The 21,880-nt window shown below is 47.9% G+C and overlaps 1 protein-coding gene across 1 annotated transcript in view; it reads right to left on the bottom strand.

Annotated features, from left to right (window-relative positions):
* AGRN (agrin) overlaps window positions 1-21,880 on the bottom strand; it is a 238,378-nt gene that overhangs the window by 70,387 nt on the left and 146,111 nt on the right. Inside the window, exons 4-8 of the mRNA XM_035118024.3 lie at window positions 19,525-19,740; window positions 16,323-16,547; window positions 14,039-14,263; window positions 12,604-12,810; window positions 3,152-3,373 (exon numbers count right to left, since the gene is read on the bottom strand). Of these exons, the coding sequence (XP_034973915.3) occupies window positions 3,152-3,373; window positions 12,604-12,810; window positions 14,039-14,263; window positions 16,323-16,547; window positions 19,525-19,740 (1,095 nt within the window). The remainder of the gene's footprint in view (window positions 1-3,151; window positions 3,374-12,603; window positions 12,811-14,038; window positions 14,264-16,322; window positions 16,548-19,524; window positions 19,741-21,880) is intronic.

Below are 21,880 nucleotides of genomic sequence, written 5' to 3'. Positions count from 1 at the left end.
TGCACTTCCGGGGGGGTGAAGTGAAACCGCTGCGTTAGCAGCACTGAAGTGATCACCCCAGGGTGCAAGTCTGGGCAGGGTGTATGGAGCTCCTGAGCTGCCAAGAGGACAACACCTCCCTTTCAGTCTCACGGATGAGGTCCAAAGGAAAGTAGAGTAATATGTTTGGCACCAGCTTGGCTGCAGGAGATGCCAGAAGGAGGCATAGAAGGCACCATGCAACTGTCTTAGGGACTCCAGATTAGTGTGGGGCTTGCTCCTAAGCCTTTTCTTCTACTGGCGATATCCCACAAGGCAGCATGGTCTTTATAGAGAAACTAAATTCCTCGCAGTGCCTTGGCTTTAGGTAGCTTCCGAAGTTGGCCCAGATTCATTATTGCCAGAGCGACACTGATGCAAAGCTGAGGTGCTCACATGCACAGTTCCTGCACACTTCCACGAGGGCTCGTGCGGGACACGCCCCCAGCGCGCCGTGCCCAGCATGTTAACCTGCGCTCTGTGTGTCGCCTGCCAATTTAATTACAGCTTGGAATTGGCAATGTGTTGTCAGCTGCTGCGCATCACCGTACAAGGGCACAACTCAAATGGATGCTCTGGCATGAGGACTACTCCCCCGCCCTCCGCAAATCTCCCTGCCGCACAGATAGTTCACGCTTGGGAAACGGCCTGCTTCCACCGCACATAATCACATGCCATTGCTAGGGCATCAGTGGGAAGCAAATAACATTTCCAAGGGATACAAATTCACCTGCACATCCAGCTCGCCTGCTAAGTCACCATAGCTGCTTTGACTAGCAGCCAAAAAGCAAGCCATTCTGTAACCGCCGCTCAAAGCAGCAGGGCTTTGTTCTGCCTACCTGTCCACCCCACCGCTTCCTGCTCTCCTAGGATTTAATGCAGTTTGGTTACTGAATGCAAGAGGACACCGGCACAAACAGTTAAGCCAAGGAGAGTCTTTCTGTCAAAGGTAAGAGTTTTGAGACACAAAGGCTCCCCTTCCGATGCTTCCCCCAGCAAACGAGCTCAGCATATTGCTTTCAGAAGGTTTTTCCATGTAGGAATGTAACCAAGTCAGATGATTGGTACTGTCTGCTCAGGTCTCCAAAGGTCTCAGGCAGTTATCTTTCCTGGCTCTACCTGGAGATGCCACTAGGGGTTGAACCTGGAGCCTTCTGCCCTACAACCAGCGCCTTTTCCCTCTTCAGTGGGCACTCAAGGGTACAGAGTACCGGCACCTTTTTTTGGTTGTTGTTTAAAGTGTGGCATTCACTGTAACAACTTCCTGGTGAGTATTTTTCTATTAAAAAAGCACTGTCTGCCACTGAGCTACAGTCCTTCCCTTAAGGCAAAGGAATCTGCGGTACACAAAGTCAAACCATTAGCCTATCTAACTCAGTACTGGCTACGACAAGTGGCAGCAGCTCTCTGGGGTTTCAGAGAAGGAGTTTTCCCCAGCCTGACCTGGAGGATCAAGCTCTCCCCCAATTGCTCTTCCCCCACTGAGTTATAGCTCTTCCTTATACTGCATGGTTAGTTCAGTCACACATTGTATGCATTATATTGAGGAGGGAAAAACCTATCAAGGCTCTTTTTCTCAAGGGTGGAAGGACCTAAGGGAGAAATGGATAATGAATAAGGAGCATGGCAATAGGTGGGATTTCACCCCGTCAAATCAGTCTCTTCGGGCTCTTGTAGCAGCTTACTACTACTACTACTACTACTACTATTAACCACAACTTTAAAAATACAACAAAATTATAGTAAGTACAAGCAGTCAAATAAAACCTATCAAGTGATTTAAAAACAGAGCAGCAGACAGCAGCATCATTAACTATATTTTTTCAACATGCTGTGCCAAGGACACTGAAGGTACCCTCACCCAGCTTTTAAAACAGGTATGGGGGAAACCTGTTTCGCTCTTGATGCTGCTGGAAGACCACTCCCACCAGCTCCCAGTGTGGTATAGTGGTTAAGAGCCAGTGTGGTGTAGTGGTTAAGAGCGGTAGACTCGTAATCTGGGGAACCAGGTTCGCATCTCCGCTCCTCCACATGCAGCTGCTGGGTGACCTTGGGCTAGTCACACTTCTTTGAAGTCTCTCAGCCCCACCCACCTCACAGGGTGTCTGTTGTGGGGGAGGAGGGGAAAGGAGATTGTTAGCTGCTTTGAGACTCTTTAGGATAGTGATAAAGCGGGATATCAAATCCAAACTCTTCTTCCCAGTGCCAGCACTGTCTCTGTTGTCTTTTTGATTGACTACTGACTTCCAACAAGTCTTTCAAGTTGAGAGCATCTCCAGGCTGCCTCTGTATTAGAGTTGTTTTTAATTGTTTTATCACTTGTGGTATTTTATGCATTGTGACCTGCTGTTATTTTTATTGATTACAGTTTAGTAATTATTTATTATCAATGTTAAGAGTGAATTTCCGTTTAATTATTATTTGATGATCTTTAATTCGTCTGTGTCCTATTTTATTCTGATGGGATTATTCAACATTACTTAATTAGATCTAGGTAACTTTAAGGTTACCGGTATGTTTTTATTATGACTTTTTTGTATCAGATCAGATTGCTTCAAGGTATGTGATGTTTGTTGTTGCTTCTTCAACTTGTAAACTGCCTTGTATATAGTTATAGAGGAAGGTTGTATACAAATTAAAAGTGAAGTGAAATGAAATGAAAAGGATATAAATTTGGTCATTGTAATCATCCCTGGCCACTAGCTGTGCTCCCTGGGGCAGAAAAATTGAGAAACCAGCAGGCACCACCAGAGACTGAGGACCACTATCAATTTTTTATCCATTCTTAGTGGGTGACCTTAGGCCAGTGACTGTAGGGCTGTATTAGTATTAGTATCATCATCATCATTATTGTTACTATTATTAACCTTGAAGTTGGATTACTGCAATGTGCTATATGTGGTGCTGTCCTTGGTTGTTTTTTTATGATGAGTGGTATATAAGTAAGTAAATAAATACAACAATGTATAAAACATATATTAAAAACAGTTATATAAAGAACAGTAAAAACCAACTGCACATATAAAAAACTATTTCATATGTAGAAATTATTTCAAATCCAATACACATACAGACCAGGATGAAAACCTCCACTTTGGAGGCTAAAAAACCCATTCCCTGGTTATAAACTCACCACAAGGGCCCTTGTGTTTCACCCTAATCTCCTTCCGGAGGGCGCAAGCCATGGCATCGAGCTCACAGGGGTTGCCATAGGTGAGGCCATCACTGCCACAGACCGGGTCGTAGATGCTCTGGCACACTTGCTGGCATTCGCACACCGCTTCCTGGTTCTTCACCACACAGGTAGCCCCGAAAGTGCACTCAACACTCAGGCAGGGGCTAGGCGTGCCAAGATCTGGATCGAGAAGGTAAGGAGAGAAAGCAAAGCTTGTTAAGTGTTTCGCTCACCTACAAATCTTCTGCTCGGACGTAGTAGGTGAGGGGGTCTTCATCTCCAAGTGTACGGATTGAACGGGCAGAACATGGGTTGCATCCAATGCAGCACTCGGTTAAAAATTACTTAGCTTATAACTTGTGCTACTGACGAAACGTTTATGCCAGAGGAACATCGCTGCGCGAGAATGCCTAAGCAAGTCGGTGGTAACTTTGCTGCACAACAGATCGTGCAATCTTGTTGCGCAACACATTTCCACTGGCACAGTTATTGCGTTCGATTCCTCTGGTGTGCAACATTAGAACTCCCCTGTTTAGTAGTGAAAGTGCTTTTGAACTAGTGGATAAACAAATGCTGGATTACGACCCTATGTAGGCATGCTCCTGTCATCCAACTATATGCAAGTTTCAAGGCATAGATGCTATCATTTACCCCTTACCATGCCAGGAACTCCAAAACATGGAAATAAGTCTAGCATGTGTTTGCCAACCCTTCATTATAGGTTCCACAGTTCACTATTTGGCAGGGAGTGATAAATCTATCTGACTGAAGAAAAATCTCCTGGAGTGCAGCCAAAACGCTTCTGCTCTTCCTTTTAGTCAGTCAGCACAATATTGCTCCTTCTTTTTTGGGAAGTAGAAGACTGTTTAGCCAGGATATTCAGAATTCTGAAATCCTGAACACTTTGGTTTTGGGGAGAGTAAAACAAAATTTGGAAGCACGCGACTAACCCAAATGTCAAAAAGGTGTTTCCTGGATTTGTAAAGGAAAAGCTTATTTTGAAATGCACATTTCCAAAATTTTGCAGCAAGGCATGTGGCTAGATCTCATGAGTGATGGCTTTGTTATTTGATCAGGACTCCTGCATGCTTTGAGGCCTCTTGTCAGTTTAAAAGAAAACTAGTGTACCTCATTTGTCCTCTGTTCACAGTTAGGAGGGTTTCCTTGGTTTAGAGGGGTCAAAGGGCAAGTTAAAAGAACAATGACCTCCCCCAAACCAAACACTGCCTCCTGGTGGAAGAAATATTCAAGACAGTATATTTGAAGAATCCTGACCCCTTTACATTTGTTTTGTTTTTTTAAAAACTATTTCATCATGAGTAATCAAACCCGGCTTCTGACATGATGCCACTTTTGAGAATCAGCATAGTCCAGCACCTAGAAATTTGGAATTAAGACTAGGACTCCTGGGTCTGCATCCCTAACTGTTTCTAACTGTTTCATTATGAACACAAAGCCATCTTCAATGTGCCATCTAAAAGTAGTACTGTTTTATTTCCTGACACAGCTGCTTAGGACCGCAGATTTCCCTAAGCAGCTAGTCCTTGTTGATAACATCTGACATCAGCCAAAGGAATTTCTGAAGCCCATTCACACGCTTTTCAACCACGACTAGGCGAAAGCCACCCTTTATTGTTCATACATGGCAGAAGCACATAGCTGACAGTGGGTCAGGGAGAGGATTATCTCTCTTTATCACACATCTAAGAATCCTTTGCCACTTTAAATCTCTCATCCCAACTCCCTCCCCACCCCCTTGTCTTCCACCAGGAGGCACAGAGTGGCAGATATGCACATCCCCAATAAAACCAAGACCACTACCACCCTGCTTCAGATTTGCAAAAGACCCACCCTAAACTCAGTCCTAAGTGGGGAGCAAGGGAGACTGCTTTTGCCAGCAAAAACAACAACACTTCTTCCAGTAAAAGGGGCTGTCCCTATAGAACCACTTCCATGTTTTCTAAGCCAGGTGTGGGGAACCTTTGGCCTTCCAGATGTTGCTGGACTACAGTTCCCATCACCACTAGCCCACATCTGGAGGGCTCAGTGTTCTGCACACCTGTCCTAAGCATTCGTCTTAAGCAGACATCCCCAAATTTCGGCCCTCCAGATGTTTTGGACTACAATTCCCATCTTCCCCGACCACTGGTCCTGTTAGCTTGGGATCATGGGAGTTGTAGGCCAAAACATCTGGAGGGCCACAGTTTGGGGATGCCTGGTCTTAAGCATGAAAAGTTAACACAAATCCTTCAGGGTATTAACTTCTGGCTTCTTTTTACGCTGAGGGAGCACCAACTCCTCAGTAAAGAGGACTTTATTCCCCTATTCCAATTTTGTGGGGGTTCCGTATATAAATGTTTCCATAGAACTACCTACACCAGGGTGCCTGTGGTGTTAGCTAAGGATTAAGGGATAATAATGCATTAAAAGGGCAGCAAACGGCCAATTAATTAAACGATTAAAACACTTCTGCCAGGGGGTGGGTTGTTTATCTGCCTCTGGCACTTCACTATTTTGAGCCACCTCCGAGGGGGGCCTTCTCCCCTCCATAGAGAGAATGGTTCCCACGGGTTTTGTCTGCGCACTGTGTCGTTTCTGAACTACAGTTGACAAAGGGTAAGGACTCCTGGGAGCCAGTGTCACCATACAATTAAAGCGTCACCCTCCCCTCAAAGAATCATGGGCACTGTTTGTTTGTTAAGGGCACTGAGAATTGTAGAAATCTGCTTTCAATGTATGGTATGCGGCCTAAGTGTCTGACTAGGAGCATGAAGACCTGGGTTGAAATACCTCCTCGCTGGGTGACCCTACTCACACATTCACCACACGTTTCTCATTAAAACTGATCTTCAGCTAACATGCATGTGTGAACAGTTAGGGGCAGTGGAATTTTCCACATTTTGCCAGTGGAAAATCGTGCCACCTCCCGAGTCAACGTGCATAGTATTCAAGGCTGGCCGAGTTACTTTTGCCCTGGAGGTCACCCTCTCACCATACATTTGAAGAGCACAGCTTCCCCTGAAAAATCATGGGAACCATAGTTTGCCCAGGATGCTGGGAATTGTAATTCTGCAAAGGGGGTGGGGGGGAGACTACAATTCCTAGCATTCTCTTGGGAAAAGCCATGTGCTTTAAATATACGGAAAGAAAGTAACAATTGTCTGTCCTCCTGTGACACCCGATATCAGCTGCTTGAGGCGGCCATCTCACTCAGCCTAATTATAGCTTGCATATACTGTATAGACCTCTCTCAGCTTAATTTACCTCACAGGGTTGTTGTGAGGATAAAATGGTGGGAGGAGAGCCATCCATGTACATTGCCTTGAACTCCTTGGATGGAAGGCAGGACAAATCCACTAACAAATGAATGTCTACTAAATCTTTTTGTGTGTGTGTGTGGCCCAACTTTCTTTTCAGGCCCATCCCGACTTTGCTGGGGTGATTCCCCCTCACACAGCATTATTTATGAGCACGAATGCCTCATTGTCCCTCCCAAGGATAATCTATTCCCTCAACAGAACCTGCTCTGTAATGGGGCTCCTTTATCAACGTCACCTGGGCAGGTATACCTCCTCCTGGTCCCCTTTCCCAGCTCCATTTTGGAGCTTCTAAGCAAACAGGACAAAGGGACAGAGGGAAGGCCCATCATGGCCGCACAGTTGACTCCGGTTGTCGTAGCCGCAATGGTGCCATAAATTTTGAGTGTGAGGGGAGGGACACTGGAGGTATTCTGCCACCCTCACATCAAAAAGATGGGTGAGGTAATATAGGAAACTATTCAGGAATCTATTTGTCTTTTGGCTGAACCAAAAGCTACCACATGCTTACTCAATGTACTCGGGGGAAAGCTTGGTGGAGACTTTCTTGGTTTCAAAATGGAGAAAAGGAGATAGGGAGGCGAATGGCTGCCCGTTCCTTATAAGCAAATTACCCCAAGCTGACAGAGCACAAACACCTACCTGCTTGTCTGAATTAGAGCCAATCCCAGCGTGCTTTCCTGCCCCCTCCCCTGAAGTCTACATCTTTTAAAATAAGATAAAAGTAAACTAGCTATCTCAAAGTAAACCAAATTTCTTTGCCGTGAAAAGCTAAATGCTCTAACGGGTACTAATGATGCCCATGAAACAAACTTGTGGGTGTATTTATATACACCCACATTTTTTCCATTTATTTTGTCACTGCTGCTCACAGTGGGAGGCAAGGAGCTATAGGGCACCCCTGCTGAGGGTGAGAGCGAATGTTGCTGTTGTTGACGATGATGATAATGCACCTGTATTATTATTCCAAGGAGTTCAGGTCCCACTACTCCCCATTTTATCCTCACAGCAGCCCTGTGAACTAGGCTAGGCTGAGAGAGAGTGGCTGCCCCACAGTTACTCAGTGGGCTTCGATGCCATGTGACAATTTGCTCAGCCCTGTCTGCACCTTCCGTGACATCACCTCCCACAAGTTTCATGAGGGCTAGAAGCTTTGCTGCTTTTAAATAACAGTAGCGAAGAAGCAGCTCTGGTTCTCAGGATGCCTAGTTCTCTGCTTGCCTATAGAATTGCAGGCGGGAAAGTGCTTTGCCCCCATCAATCCACAGGCGAGACCCACCGCAGCCAAGTCTTAAGTTAGAATTCTTCTTCACTGCAGGAGTTCTCCTTAGCCTCAAGGTCATCCTACGAGGCGCAGGAGGTTGCTCGGTGTTTCAAAAGCAGTCTCTCTTGCTTAAGAGTTTTCACTGGATTCATAATCTTCATGCAAGCGGCAGGCAGCAGGATCAAAGGGTGGGCGGGTGAATGCAGGGGTGGGGAGGGGGAGGAACCTGCTGCTGTTCTGCCAAAGGCAATATGCTGGTACTATGCAGTTTCAGGATGCTTACAGGCCAAAAGAGGAAAGCCAAAGGCAGGGATGAGGCATTACAGGGGCGGTATGTGCGTGTGGAGGAGAGACCACATTCCATGGGGTTCAGACAACAGCCCTGAACAAGTAGAGAAAGGAGGAGAGAGACAGAAAGAAAAGAGGTGGTGGGAGACATGGAAGACAGACAGACAGACAGACAGACAGACAGACAGACAGACAGACAGACAGACAGACAGACGGGTGTGATGCATGGACAGTGCAATGGATAGACAATTACTTCTCTTAGGCCTCAGTGAATTGGAAACTTGTGTCAGGACTATACCTCTTCAGACTGTATGACTGCATCAGACAGTGAAGGCAAAGAACAGCCGTTAGGCTAGCGGACACTGATAACCTTCTCCCCCATGAATTTGTCTAATCCTTTTTTTAAAGCCATCCAAATTGTTTTTCAACAATGAGTCTGTAAGTGACTGTGGGGGCCAATTCTGGATCCACACGTCCTTCCACAGTGGGGACATTGGTTTCTGGGCATACTGGCTTTCAAGTTGTTAAGAGCTGGGACCGAGGGATTGGTGTATGGCATGCAGAAGATCCTGCTCCCGGTATTTATAATAGGCCCAGTCAATCCAAAGGCTTCTTACTGCCTGCTGGTCAAGGAAGAAGACATTGGACATTGCTACTCCTTCCTGTGCCTGATGTGAGTGTGTTGGCATGAGAGAACACTGTCCCCAGGTATAAACTCCCCCCCCCACACACACACCCTGGAGTGACTGCTTTCATACATGCACACACACACACACACACACAGAGAGAGAGAGAGAGAGAGAGACAGACAGACAGACAGACAGACAGACAGACAGAGAAACACACCAAAGATGGAAGAAAAGGTCTGAAGACAGCATGACAAGAAGCCAGGCAATCACCTCATTCGCAGGGAACAGGAGAACCACACAGTGCGTGCTGGAGAGAAGGGACACCGTTCAGGGTGGGTGGGTGGCAATGGCCTCTTGCAATGACAGCAACCATGAAAAGCAAATGCTCGTGGCATAACTCCGTGCACAACCCGTCTTGGGGAAGAGGAAATGCAAAGCATTTTACAAGGCTCAAAAATTTCCATTCCAAGTGGGGAAGGGGTTGCTTAGTCCTTAGGACTAATGGCACAAAGAGAAGAGGGTGGATCATCTTGGGCAGAGTTAAGGAAGGGTGGTGAGCGGGGGGGGGGCAGGAAGGGTGGAAAGCCGACCTCGGAGCAGAGACATCCTGGTGGGGTGCAGCGGGGCACTGTGCGGACGGGCCTCCTTTCTCCAAACAGGCAACGCTGGAAGACACAAGACACACAACGGAAAGAAAGAAAGAAAAAGAAAGAAAGAAAGAAAGAAAGAAAGAAAGAAAGAGAAAAGGACAAGAAGAAGAGATAGAAAGAGCAGGAGGGAGGGAGGGAGAAGACAGACAAAGCTATGGACAACCTCCCTCTTCTGCCCCCTTCAGACATACCCTGTTGAATTCCTCCCCTTCTCTTGCAATGAAGAGCTCAGCACCCAAGACCCAGGGATGGGACTAATCGACAGGAGGTAACTCTGGCAAGTTGCACACTTTCATTGGTAGTTCAATCAGCTAAAGGTTTTGTCAACTTATCATCATGGGAGGGGTACCAGTTCTGAGTGGAAAGCGGGGTGGGTGGGGAATTAAGCTCTAGGGCTGAGCTTCAATTGCAAGAGTGTTTTTAGCATGTTAAAATAGTAGGATGGGGAAAACAAAAGTCATTCAAAGCTGGCAATTTCACATGATAAAGAATGGCAGCTTATCTTCTTCTTTTTATTAAATGCTGCAAAGTACAGTCGTACCTTGGATCCCGAACACCTTGAAAGTCGAATGTTTTGGGTCCCGAACGCCACAAACCCAGAAGTGAGTGTTCCGGTTTGCGAACGTTCTTTGGAACCCGCACATACAAGGGGGCTTCCGTGGATTCCGATTGGCTGCAGGAGCTACCTGCAGCCAATCAGAAGCTGCACTTTGGTTTCCAAACGTTTTGGAAGTTGAACAGACTTCTGGAACAGATTCCGTTCGATTTCCAAGGTAGCTCCACCTCACCTCTACATTCCTTTCCTGTCTTCCAGCTCTGCTTTCAAGCTGCTTCTTGGAGCAGTGTCAGAGCATGCTTAAAGTGACATACGTATTTAAACATCTCATCTGCAGTTGGGAATGTGGGCTGAACATGTATCAGAAGTGCAGTGTGCGTGTATGAAGTAGGGTGTGTGTGTGTGTGTGCCACTGTAGTCTAAACAACCCTCAAGTATTGTTGCCCTGGAATATTCACCCAAGCTAAACCTGGGTCCTGTTAGCATCCCACTTTTATAATCATCCAGTTAACAACAACAAGGAGAAATCTGCATCCTGCTAAACACATGAAGCTGCCTCATACAGAGTCAGAATGTCTGTTGTTTAGCGCCACCTACTCTGAATGGCAGCTGCCCTACAGGGTCCCTGCTTCCTTATTAGTTGGTGAGTCAACCTGGGACAGCCTTCATTCAATGCGTGTGCTTTGCCTCCAAGCCTTGCTGTGAGCAGCACAAGCATAACATCACCTTCAGCTGGACTTGGGACCAGTGACTTGTGAGCAATATATATATATATATATATATATATATATATATATATATATATATATATATATATATAAAGCCTATCTCCAGAGGGTCCACATCAAATTGGAGGAGGAGGCTCACTTTGCATGGCAGAGGGCATGCCTTGCTGGTTAGAGGCCAACCTTTGAGCTATCAAGCGCAGCTGCCTTGGGGAGGGAAGCATCTCTCAAGTCCTGGCTGATGGCATATCCCAGGAAAGGTTTCATTTATTCCCTAGCTGTTTGGCTGGAGGGGGGGTGGGGAGATCATGTTGTGTCCATGTGTCCACTGGGGTTGGCAGAGTACAATGCCCTGGAGAGGAGGAGGAGGCCACCCAGGACACACGAGAAAAGCCTGCCCTCTAAAAATCTAAAATAAGGCGGGTTGGGTGGGGGAAGAGAACACAGAAATGCCTCCAAGCATTTCCTGTCCTGGATCTAGGAAGGAACAGCTGAGTCAGGCGCTCTCTGTGCCCCTGAAGAGCCTTTGGCCTCCTCTGCCAGGTACGGATAAAAGCCAGGAGCAAACCTTGAAGCTCTGCCAAGCTCTGTGCCACGATTTCAAGCTTCAGGGGCCTTTGGCTTCAAAGGTAGTTGCGTTCCATTTGCCTTTGATTGGCTTTGCCTAGCGCACTTTCAAAATTAATCCCTGGGCTTTGCTAACAACATCATGACTTCCACGAGGTGGGGTTTTTTGAGGTGTGTGTGAAGAGACAGACTTCCCACTCCTCAGCTCTCTTCCCTTCCTAGGTGGAGGAAACTGTGAGGTCTGCAAATGTTGCTGAAGATACAGATGGATACTCTCCCCCCTCCTTTCCAAAGGGACATGCACAGAATTATGTGCATGCTGCACTCTTCCTGCTTACAAACAGCCACAACTGCTGGATTGTTCAGTTTGCGGCTGTTTCTGGGGGACAGGGTGTTACATCATATACCTGTCCTTCACGGAGTACACTCCAGCAGTTCCTTGTTGGATACAGCCTGAGGCCTCCTCACCCGGTGGACTTTCCTCCCCTTAAGCTCCTTGCCAGCACCTTCTCCTTGCTAGGCTTTGTCTCAACTGAGGTTCCAACCAGGTCTTCCCTGCCCCACCCTTTCCCTTTGACGGGGCAGTGAGTCAATCCCTTGAGTCAATCCTGTTGGGCAGCTGGGATGACGGGCTCTTCTCAGTGGTGGCCCCACAACTTTGGTGCTCCCTCCCCAAGGGGCTCTGCTGGGCCCCGCTCACTTCAGAACTGAAAGTCTACTCTAGGGAAATCAATACCTGTTTCACGTGTATCAGGCTCTCTCCCTCTCGACAGATTTGAGACAGACAAGAAAAGACGAAGGCGAGAAGCATGGCCTACAGATCACACCTGTAAACTGAGAAAGGTTTGTAGGGCAGAATGGACACGGGGGAGAAGGCAAAAGGCGTGGAGAGCATCACGGGAGCTCCTCCCAAAGTGGCGTTACCTGGGAGGAAAGGAATCACCTGTGGTGCAAAAGGACAGCAATGGGAGCTGCTTCTGAATGGCATGGCAGGCAGAGCGAGTTGGCGGGTAGGCGTCACAAACGGATGGACAGACAGATGAAAGGGAGGAAGGCTGGGTGGGTGGGAGACACGGACTGAACACTCCAGACACCGTAATTCAAACATTCCCTATTACAGAGAGGGAGCGAGCGAAGGAGGGAGATGACCGGAAGGCAAAATCCCAACACAACCTTAGCAAGAAGTAACAGAGCAGGCGCAGGGGCACAATCACTTCAGAGGAGATGAGCCGGCAGATCAGACCTGCCACCAGTGGCCCATTCAAACGAGCAGCGACTTACCTTTGGAAATTGGGTTCGCGGGGACTCGTCAAACGGATGATACAGGGAGAGAGAAGGGCTTGGGCCTCTTCCACTCTCAACAACTAGGGAGGCAGGGAGAAGCTGTCGCCCCCAGCAGTTTCACACCACTTACCACAAGGGCCCTGGTGCTTGACCGGGATGGCGGCTCTCTGCTGGCACTCAGCTTTCTGCCGCTCGCAGTCGTTGGCATAGGTCCGGCTGTCCCTGCCGCAGAGAGGCCGGTAGGAGCCATCACAAGCGATACGCTCGCACGAGCAGCGGGCAGCCCCCCGGCGGTTCAGGCACACGCCGTTAAAGCGACACTCGTCCTTGCACTTGTCTGGAAAAGAACCGGGCAGGAGAAAGCAGTGAAATTCGGGAGCAGCACTGGAAGGTGGATCAGTAGCCACTTTAAACTAAGAGGCACGCCCAATCTCTCCCTTCCGTTATTGACTATTGAAGAGGGCTGGGCTAGATGGTCCCTTGGGTTCCTTCCAACTCTATGATTCTGTGACAGAGTAAATCCTGGGGCCCAGGATGAATAAATGGTAGGCATTTCCAGGGCCGCCTCGAGCAGGTTGGGCGCCCTGGCGCTGAGGTCGCTCCGGCGCCCCACCCTCGCAGCGCACAGCGCGGCTTCCGCGCGGCTTCGCCGTGCAGTGCCCCCCCTGCTGGCCTGGTGCCCTGGCGCCCCACGCCACCGGGACTGCACCTAGAGACGGGCCCGGGCATTTCGCAAACTGAGAGCTTTCTCGTGATACAATATATTTTATTTATTGGAATATTTATAAACCACACTTCTGTGCAAAATATCACAAGGAGGTGTACAGGCTAAAAATGCAACCAAAACATCAAACATGTCAGTAAGAGTGAGTGGCAAAGCATCTCAGGTTTGAAAGGCCCGTCTTGAATAATATGGTTTTCACATGAAGCAGGGGCAGCTCCTGCAGAACCTCTGGTGGCAAGGAGTTCCACAGGGCAGGGCTGACAGCACTAAAGACCATGCCCCTGATAAAAGGAGAAGGTGCCTAAGAACCAGCCCCTGCACAGATCTCAAGCCATTGTGGAGAAAGATGTGCATATTAAAATGGTGAATGGAGTATTGCAGACACTGGTTGGTGAGCAAAATCTCTAAGTCACATTTTGTGGTGTATTGTACACATTGACTGGTGAATGTGCAAAGTCTCCAAGTGGAGAATATGCATTCTGACCAGTGAAAAACATTGGTTGACGGTTGGGTGCTTTGAGCATTCTCCACCACCTTCCACAGAGCATGCACGCTGGCAAGTCACGTCAGAAGCAAGAGGGTTCTGATTCTATTTATTTGTTTTGCCCCTTCAACCATACTCCTCCTCACTGCCTACAGGATTTCCTTTTCTCCTCTAGAAGAAAATGGTCCCAATACTTTTGTATGGGGAAATGTAAATGAAACCTATTGTGATTCACTCTAAGGACAGGGCCTTTCCGGTGCTGGCCCACCTTCCACTGCAGAAATCTGTCCCTAGAGGCTTTTGTTGCAAACACCCTTCACATCGACCTGTAACAATTTGGAATTTAGACTCTCTTACCCTGAAGCAGGCACTGTCCTGACCGCACTTTCTGGATCTCGATCCCCCGAATGGCACCCGACCTCTGCATGACACAGTCGTTGTCATAGGTTACCCCCTCATCGCTACACACTGGATCCCGCTTCAGCGGGCAGCTCTCAGGCCGGAGTAGGAGCTCAGCACGCCGAGTGCGAGGGTTGACCCGGCAAACTCTGTTCATGTCGTTGTGGGTGCTCTTGCAAGGGTCTGGCAAAAAGTAGGTGAGGAATGATGTGAGTATATGGAAAAAGCTTCCAGCCATCCCAGGAATCTGGGACTTTCAGTGTATAACGCTGCTTCTCTAGCACTGAGCTACGGACTCAACACAGCAGATAATAGTTTCTCCACAGAAGCTGCCTTTGGTTTATCTAGTCCAACACTGTAGAACTGAACGCAGTTCTCCAGGGTCTCAGGATGGGGGTCTTTCCTTGGCACAAGTGCTGGTGGAGGGATGATGCTCTATTCCCCTTTCCAGAGCTACAATTCCCAGAGTTCCCTGGGAAGAGGGGCTGACTATTAAACCACTCTGAGAACTGTGAATCTGTAATGGGAATTGGGGCGCTACTCTCAGCATCCTTAAAAAGTGACGGTGCCTATGCTTCTGGGGGGGCATGATAGGATACTGCTTCAAGTGTTTATTGCAAATGGGGCATAACCCACAGCACCGCATCACACACACAATTTCAGAAAAACACCCCCCCCTCAATGGTGACCTGATAGATCCCCATGGTTCTCCATGGAAATCTACCCACTTGCTGGAGGCTAGAGAGCCTTGCAAGAGTTCATACCTATAGACCTATTGCAGGGTGCAGGAAAGGTGAATCAAGGGTCCTGGAAGGATACTGACCACTTTAAAAAGACAGACTTTCCAGGTGGTCGGGACATGGGCCACATCAAAAGGAGATGTGCAGAACCAATGTGCATCTCTCTCTCTCTCTCTCTCTCTCTCTCTCTCTCACACACACACACACACACACACTCACACGTATCTGAGCACAGGTGGAGATCCTTGGCCTTCCAGCTCCCTGCCACCTAATCCGGGTTTATCAAAATCGCCTTCCATTCACCCCTTGGGCACTTTTATAGAAACACCAAAGATACAGGACTACTTATTGGCTAATCCCCCTTCTCTGTCTCTCCACAGGGGCATTTTCAGCGCCCAGCTGATAATACCTGGGAAGAACCAACTTGATTCTGATTCCTACTTCATTATCAGCAGATACACATATGCACAAAAGGGCATTATTTCCTAACAAATATAACCCACAAGTTCTGAAAAATAATATAAGATCTGAAGACTCTGAAATATCTACATTCCTATCCGGCCCCTCCAGAGAGAGAGAGAGAGAGAGAAACCCAAAAGGGAGGATGGAGGATTAACACATCACCATGGAGACTAGAAGAGCCACACATGTATGTATTGGGTTGGGAGAGAGAGGACTCTTTAACCTCAAAAACACACAGCAGAGCACGACTGAAGCTGGTTAGAAATCTTGGTGGGTACTTGGGCAAGAGGCCGTTTTACCCGAGTGGGGGAAAACAAAGCAGAAAAGAATTCCCTTGAGAATGTACAAAGCATTTTTTGTTTTAGCTTTTAACAATGCACAGCCTCAGAGTACTTTCAGACTAAGACGGCCTATCCCAAACTTTTGAGTCCCCAGGTGTGGTTGGACTGCAACTCCTACCACCCCCAAATGGTATGGAGATGATGGGAGATGCAGTCCCAAACCATCTAGGGAACCAAGGCTGTGGGAAGGTGTTTCCCAAACTTGGGCCTCCAACTGTTTTTTGGACTATGACTCCCATCATCCCTAGCTAGCAGGACCAGTGGTCAGGGATGATGGGAATTGTAGTCCAAAACAGCTGGAGACCCGAGTTTGGAAAACACTGTTCTAAAGCAATGGTGGGCAAGCAGTTGCTCACTGCATGTTTGCTGGACTCCAACTCCCATCATCCCCAGCCTGCACGGCCAATGGTCAGGGATGCTGGGAGTCATAATCCAATGACACCGGAAGGCCCACAGTTTCCCCATCCCTGGACTAAAGGTGCCTGGGAGATGGGAGCACCATTTAGAAAGGAGGTTCTCTCCTGTGCCTCTGCATGAGCAGCTGCTCTGGCTTTTATTAAGACACTGAAACACAGGTGGGAAACTCCCATTAGCCTCAGCCAGCATAGTCAACATTGAGGGAAGATGGGAGTGGCAGCCCAGCAACATCTGGAGGGCCAAAGAGAATAGTGAGGCAGCCGGAAGCCCCAGAAAACTCACCACAAGGCCCGTCAAACTTCTTGAAAAGGTTCTCTTGCTTGTCGCAGGCGTGCCTGTTGAGGTGGCACTCGCTGCGGTAGTCCTTGCCATCGCTGCCACATACCACATTCTCAGGCACGCCGCTGCATGAGGACGGGCAGATGCACTTGGCCGACAGCCCATCCGTGGAGCGGGCACAGGTGCTTCCAAAGCTGCAGGTCACCTCTGCGCAGGGGTCCTTTGAACCTGGGGGAAAGAAGAGGAGGCACAGGGCCTGGATTGATGAGCATGCAAAAGCATGACTGAACAAGGGAACTGATGAGAGGTGCAATCTTTGGCAAGTGTGCATGGTGGGGGAGATGTTGCTTAGGAATGGCCCTTAACAACTTGGGTCCAGGATATCTCAGGGACCACTTGATCCCTTATATCCTTGCCAGATCACTAAGGTCTTCATGGCATAGCTGCCAAGTTATCCCTTTTTAAAAGGGATTTTCCCTTATGCTGAATAGGCTTCCTCGCGAGAAAAGGGAAAACTTGGCAGCTATGCTTCATGGGAGTCACTGTTAGTGGTTTCCTGTGGGTTCAGTACTGTATCGTGGGTCCAATTTTATGGAACCCCCTTCCAGCTGAAGCCAGAGAGGCCTCATCTCCCTGTTGAACTTCCAACAGTTATTGAAGACTCCCCCCACCCCGAAGGCTTTTACACTGAATTCTCAGTTTATTGTTTTATGTCCTTTTTTAGTCTTATTGCATTGGGATTTTTTTTGTACACTGCTTAGAGATGGCTGTGGTTATTGCTGAAATAATAAATGATAATGTTTGGTGGGAATCCCCACCAAATGGTGGGAAATAGACCTTACAGAACTACAGTTCCCAGGGTTCCTTGGGAAGAGGGATTGTCAAGCCATTCTAGGAGTTCTGTGAGGGGAATGGGGCCATCATCTAATAAATCTCGGCACCCTTAAAAAACTACAGATCCCAGGAGTCTCTGGGGGAAGCCATGACTGTTTAAAGTGGTATGATACTGCTTTAAATGTGCAGATTTAAATAGCCTCTATGTGGGTATAATGTTGACATGATTGGCACTGCATATTGTAAACTAAACTCTTAGCATAGTTAATGCTCATTTAAACTTTCAATGTTTTAAATTAAACAGTAATTGTTGAGTTCTCAGAGGTATATGGTAGCGTACTTCGATTCGTTACGGCTATTGTGCTCCTGTGCTTAAATTGTCTCTTACATGGATGGCTCTGAGTACAACATTATTTGAAGGAAGTTAGGGATATGAAATGACTGATACTAAAAGGAAATTGAGAGGATAAAAGACTTGAAGGAGTATTGTTATATTATATGAGCTAGGCCGGGAACAGGGAACCTTCTACAGACTGAGGGCCACATTCTCTTCTGGGCAGTCTTTCTGAAGGCCGCATGCCCATGGTGGGGGAGGGGTGGTCAGTAGCCAAAGAAACCCCAAACTGTGCCAGCCACAGGACATCTCTTAACGCACCATGAGCAAAATGTAATGAGGGAAGGAAAGAGACATCAAGAAGCTGCTCTACATTTGACCAGGATGGGCCAAGTATTATTTATAGGCCCTGGCTTACAGCCTCATTTATTTATTTAATTATTTATTTGCAACAACCCCCCTTTCATTTGTCACTCTCCTCCCTCCCTCCCCCTTTCCCAATCCCCTATTATTATTTTAAATAAATCACTCTGGCACTTGCATCTTCCTCCCTTCCCTGCTTCCAGGAGAGCCCCCAGCGGGAGGCGAGAAGCTCAGATTTATCGAGAGAAATCCTCATCAGGGGAGGGCACTGAGAATGGAGGGAGGGAAGGTCAACTTAATTTACTTGGAGACATGCAGGCTTGGGGTGGGGGTGGGGGTGTTCATTTGCACAATTCTTCCCTAGCAGCTGGTGCATGCCGTGTTACCGAGGAGGATCCATTAGCCTCACTTACGGCCGGGCCTCTCCAGGAAATAAGCTGCTCTGGGGCACAGGCCGCACTTAGGCACATCATACTCTGTATGCATGCACAAAGTGCTTCAGTCGCAGGTAGACCCGAAGCATAATGAAGCAGGCCTGTTTGTCATTGAGAAGGCTGGGGTGGCGGCAAGAGGGGGAGCAGGAATATTGGCCGAGGCATGAGAGAAAGTGCCCCCAACTTTCCTTCTCCTCCTTCCCCAGCTCAGCTATCCACACAGGCTTTCGGGCGATCTTCCTTAGCCTCTAGACCAGGCACCCCCAAACTTCAGCCCTCCAGATGTTTTGGACTACAATTCCCATCAACCCTGACCACTGGTCCTGTTAGCTAGGGATCATGGGAGTTGTAGGCCAAAAAATCTGGAGGGCCGCAGTTTGGGGATGCCTGCTCTAGACTGTCCCCAGCTAATGTCAGCTTCCAATTTTCCCCCTACTTCCTGTTTCCAGCTAAAGCTCACTTCCTGTTTGCACCTCACCAGACACCCACTTCCCATTTCATCCACACCCAGAAACTGACTCCCTGTTTCCTCCCCACCAGACATCCACATACTTCCTGCTAACAGAGTTGCCATATTTCAAAAAGTGAAAATTCAGACAGCTTTGTTTTTGCCAAAGTTGTTGAGCTATTTTTAAGGGAAATTGGCAAAAAAAAACGACACTGCTGGCATCGGTTGCCATACATGCAGATTTCCCCAGACATTTAGCGGATTTCTGCCCAGACACTGCTTTCAACTGCAGTACTCCGGGTATTTATTTCCAGGAAAATTCAGGCATATGGCAACCTTACCTGTTAAGTGACAGAGGTGAGATTTAAAGAAGGGTGGCACTGTTCACTCATGCACAGAAGTTTGGAGAGTGATGAGAAGAGAAACAGGTCTGGTCTGCAGTGGCTCGCTGCCTACAAAATGCTCTCCCCAGGAAGGCCTGCCTGGCACCAATCCTGTCATTTGGGTGCCAATCAAATACATTTTCGTTCTCCCGGCCTCTTGTGCAACACTAGTTAAAGGACACTGTACTGTTTAACAGGATAGTGTACTGTTGGATCTGTTTTTAGTAACGTTTTTGCGATTTTATTTTAGCATCTTTTTTTGTTTGCTTGTAAATTGCTTCCTTCAATGGGAAGCGATGTATGCAGTTAATAAACATAACCCTAAACCTTCCTGAACTAGGGAATTAGATGCTAGGCAAGGAGGCTCGTCCTGACCCCAAGTGAGTCAAGGCCCAACTCAGTTACTCACCACATGCCCCTTTGCTGATGACTTTGATCCGGCGCTGTTGGTTGCACTGAGCCTTCTCCAGCTCGCATTCGTTGCTGTAGGTAGAATAATCCGAGCCACAGACAGGGGCCACCACTGAGGGGCACGTGGTCTTCTTGCACACACATAGTCCCTGGGAGGGGCCCGTTGCACTCCTCTCGCACACGGCACCAAACCCACACAGCACACCTCGGCACACTGGATGGGAGTGCAAAGAAGGAAAATATAATTAAGCAGTGAATGAGGGTTGGTTTGTCAGAAGAGGGAAAACTGAGCATGAATCTCAACTTTAATATAGTGTGTGTGTGTGTGTGTGTGTGTGTGTGTGTGTGTGTGTGTGTGTGTTTCCAGCTCAGGTTTCTAGTCCTTATGCCTATGTGAAAAAAGACTGAAAAAAATTATGGCCAATACCGTAAGCCTGTGTAGACAATGAACTGGGATCTCAGAAACTCACACGCAAGCTGCTACCTTAAGAGCACGGACTTCCTGAAGTCACTCTCAGCCTTAGCATTTGCCAAATGGAAACAGTGGCCTTCCTCACAGAGTTGTTGTGAGGGCACAGCAACTAAAGTCAATGAAGGGCTTTGTGAATTAACATGCGTTGTGCAAATGCTACATCACAGCAGGATGTAGTGAGATCTCGGGAGGTGATGGAAAGAGGAGCAATGAATGGCAACTTGGGATTAAGGAAATGATTTTCAAGGTGTGGCACTTTGTGGCTTGGCTCTTCAGAATCATGGAGTGCGCTGCAGAATGCATCCCCAGGCAAGGGACATCCCCAGCCTTGAACCTGGGACCTTCTGCATGCAAAACAGATAGATGATCTACTTCTTATCTGCATCCCTTTCCTTAATAGGAAGGTGGGAAACTGTTTTATACGGAGTCCTAGAACTACAGAATCATAGGACTCTGTAGGGTTGGAAGGGTCCCATGCAGGAATCACAGGAGCCCCCAAGAGTCTGAGAAAAATGAGCTGGGAAGCCCCAGCATGGAAGGCGGCCACTGGCAGGCTGCTCCCTCTGCGCCCTCAGATCCCCCTGTCCTGAGCTAGATCCACCGCTGAGCCACAACCCCTTTCTCTGAAAATAAAGGACGGTTCTAGTCCTCATGGCTCCCAATAAAGGATTGAAACGGGAACATAGGAAGCTGCCTTATGCTGAATCAGAACATTGGTCCACCAACCTCAGTGTTGTCTACACTGACTGGTAGCGGCTCTCCAGGGTTTCAGGCAGGAGTCTCTCCCTTGCTGCCAGGATGCCTGGAGGGAAGGCCAGGAGCCCTCTGGCCACCACTTGTCCATCTAGCTCAGTACTGTCTGCACTGCCTGGCAGCATCCCTTCAAGTTTCCAGGTAATGGGACATTCCCAGCTCTACCTAGAGATACTGGGGGCTGAACCTAGATCTTTTGCATCAAAGCCGATGCTGTACCATGGAGCTATGGGCTTTTTCCAAAGGAGGAGGCAGCACAAAGCTAGATGGACACACACACCCCTTACTAAATCCTAGCACTCCAGGTGATGAGGTGATGGTTATCTCTACATACTTCCTAGAAAGATGGATAGTTTCCTTGGCATGCTTTTTCTCCAATTTATCTATTTAGGAACAGATGCCCTGCTTTTTTCTCTCTATGTGCCCTGAGGCAGATAATGACAAGATAAACATAACCAAACACATGAAGCCTCCGCTCAATAATCAATGAACAACTCAATTAGCAACCCCCCCCAAAAGAAAGTCCAGTGACTCAACTCAATAAAGCCATAAAATCAACATTAATCAAAATAGCCTACTGATCACAGATAGTTTTGCAAATAAAATGTGTGTTTGGCAAGGAGGGGAGCCGTAGTGGCATAGCAGTCAGAATGCTAAAATGGGAGACCAAGGATCTGGGAGACCGGGGTGCAAATCCCCCACTTGGACTTGATGCTCACCATGGTGGCCTTGGGCCGGCCAGTCACTGCCACCCAGCCTAACCTACTTCTCAGGGTTGTTGTGGGAATGAGATGGAGGGGGGGGGGACATGGATGCCAGTTTGAACTCCCTGGAGGAAATGGTAAGATATAAACACAATAAATAAATAAAACAGAGGTGTGGGGGAGGCTGCAGGGGGAGGGGTTGAGCCTGTTGCCAGATTGTTTTGGCTGTGAGTGCTAGGGTTGCCATATTTCAAGAAGGAAAATTACTGACACCCGCAAAGACCCCCAAATTGTTGAGCCTTTAAAAAAACACCACCACCAAAACCTATCCTGAAAATAGTGACTTTAAGCTTTTTGAGCTGTTTTCGCTGCTTTTTCCATCGCATTGCCATACATCCGGGTTTCCCCTCACATTTTGCCAAATT

Source organism: Zootoca vivipara, chromosome 6 (assembly GCF_965207765.1).
Source record: "Zootoca vivipara chromosome 6, rZooViv2.hap1.1, whole genome shotgun sequence".
NCBI lineage: Eukaryota > Metazoa > Chordata > Lepidosauria > Squamata > Lacertidae > Zootoca > Zootoca vivipara.
Note: the sequence above shows the minus strand (reverse complement) of the source record. Positions and strands in the feature narration are given on the sequence as shown.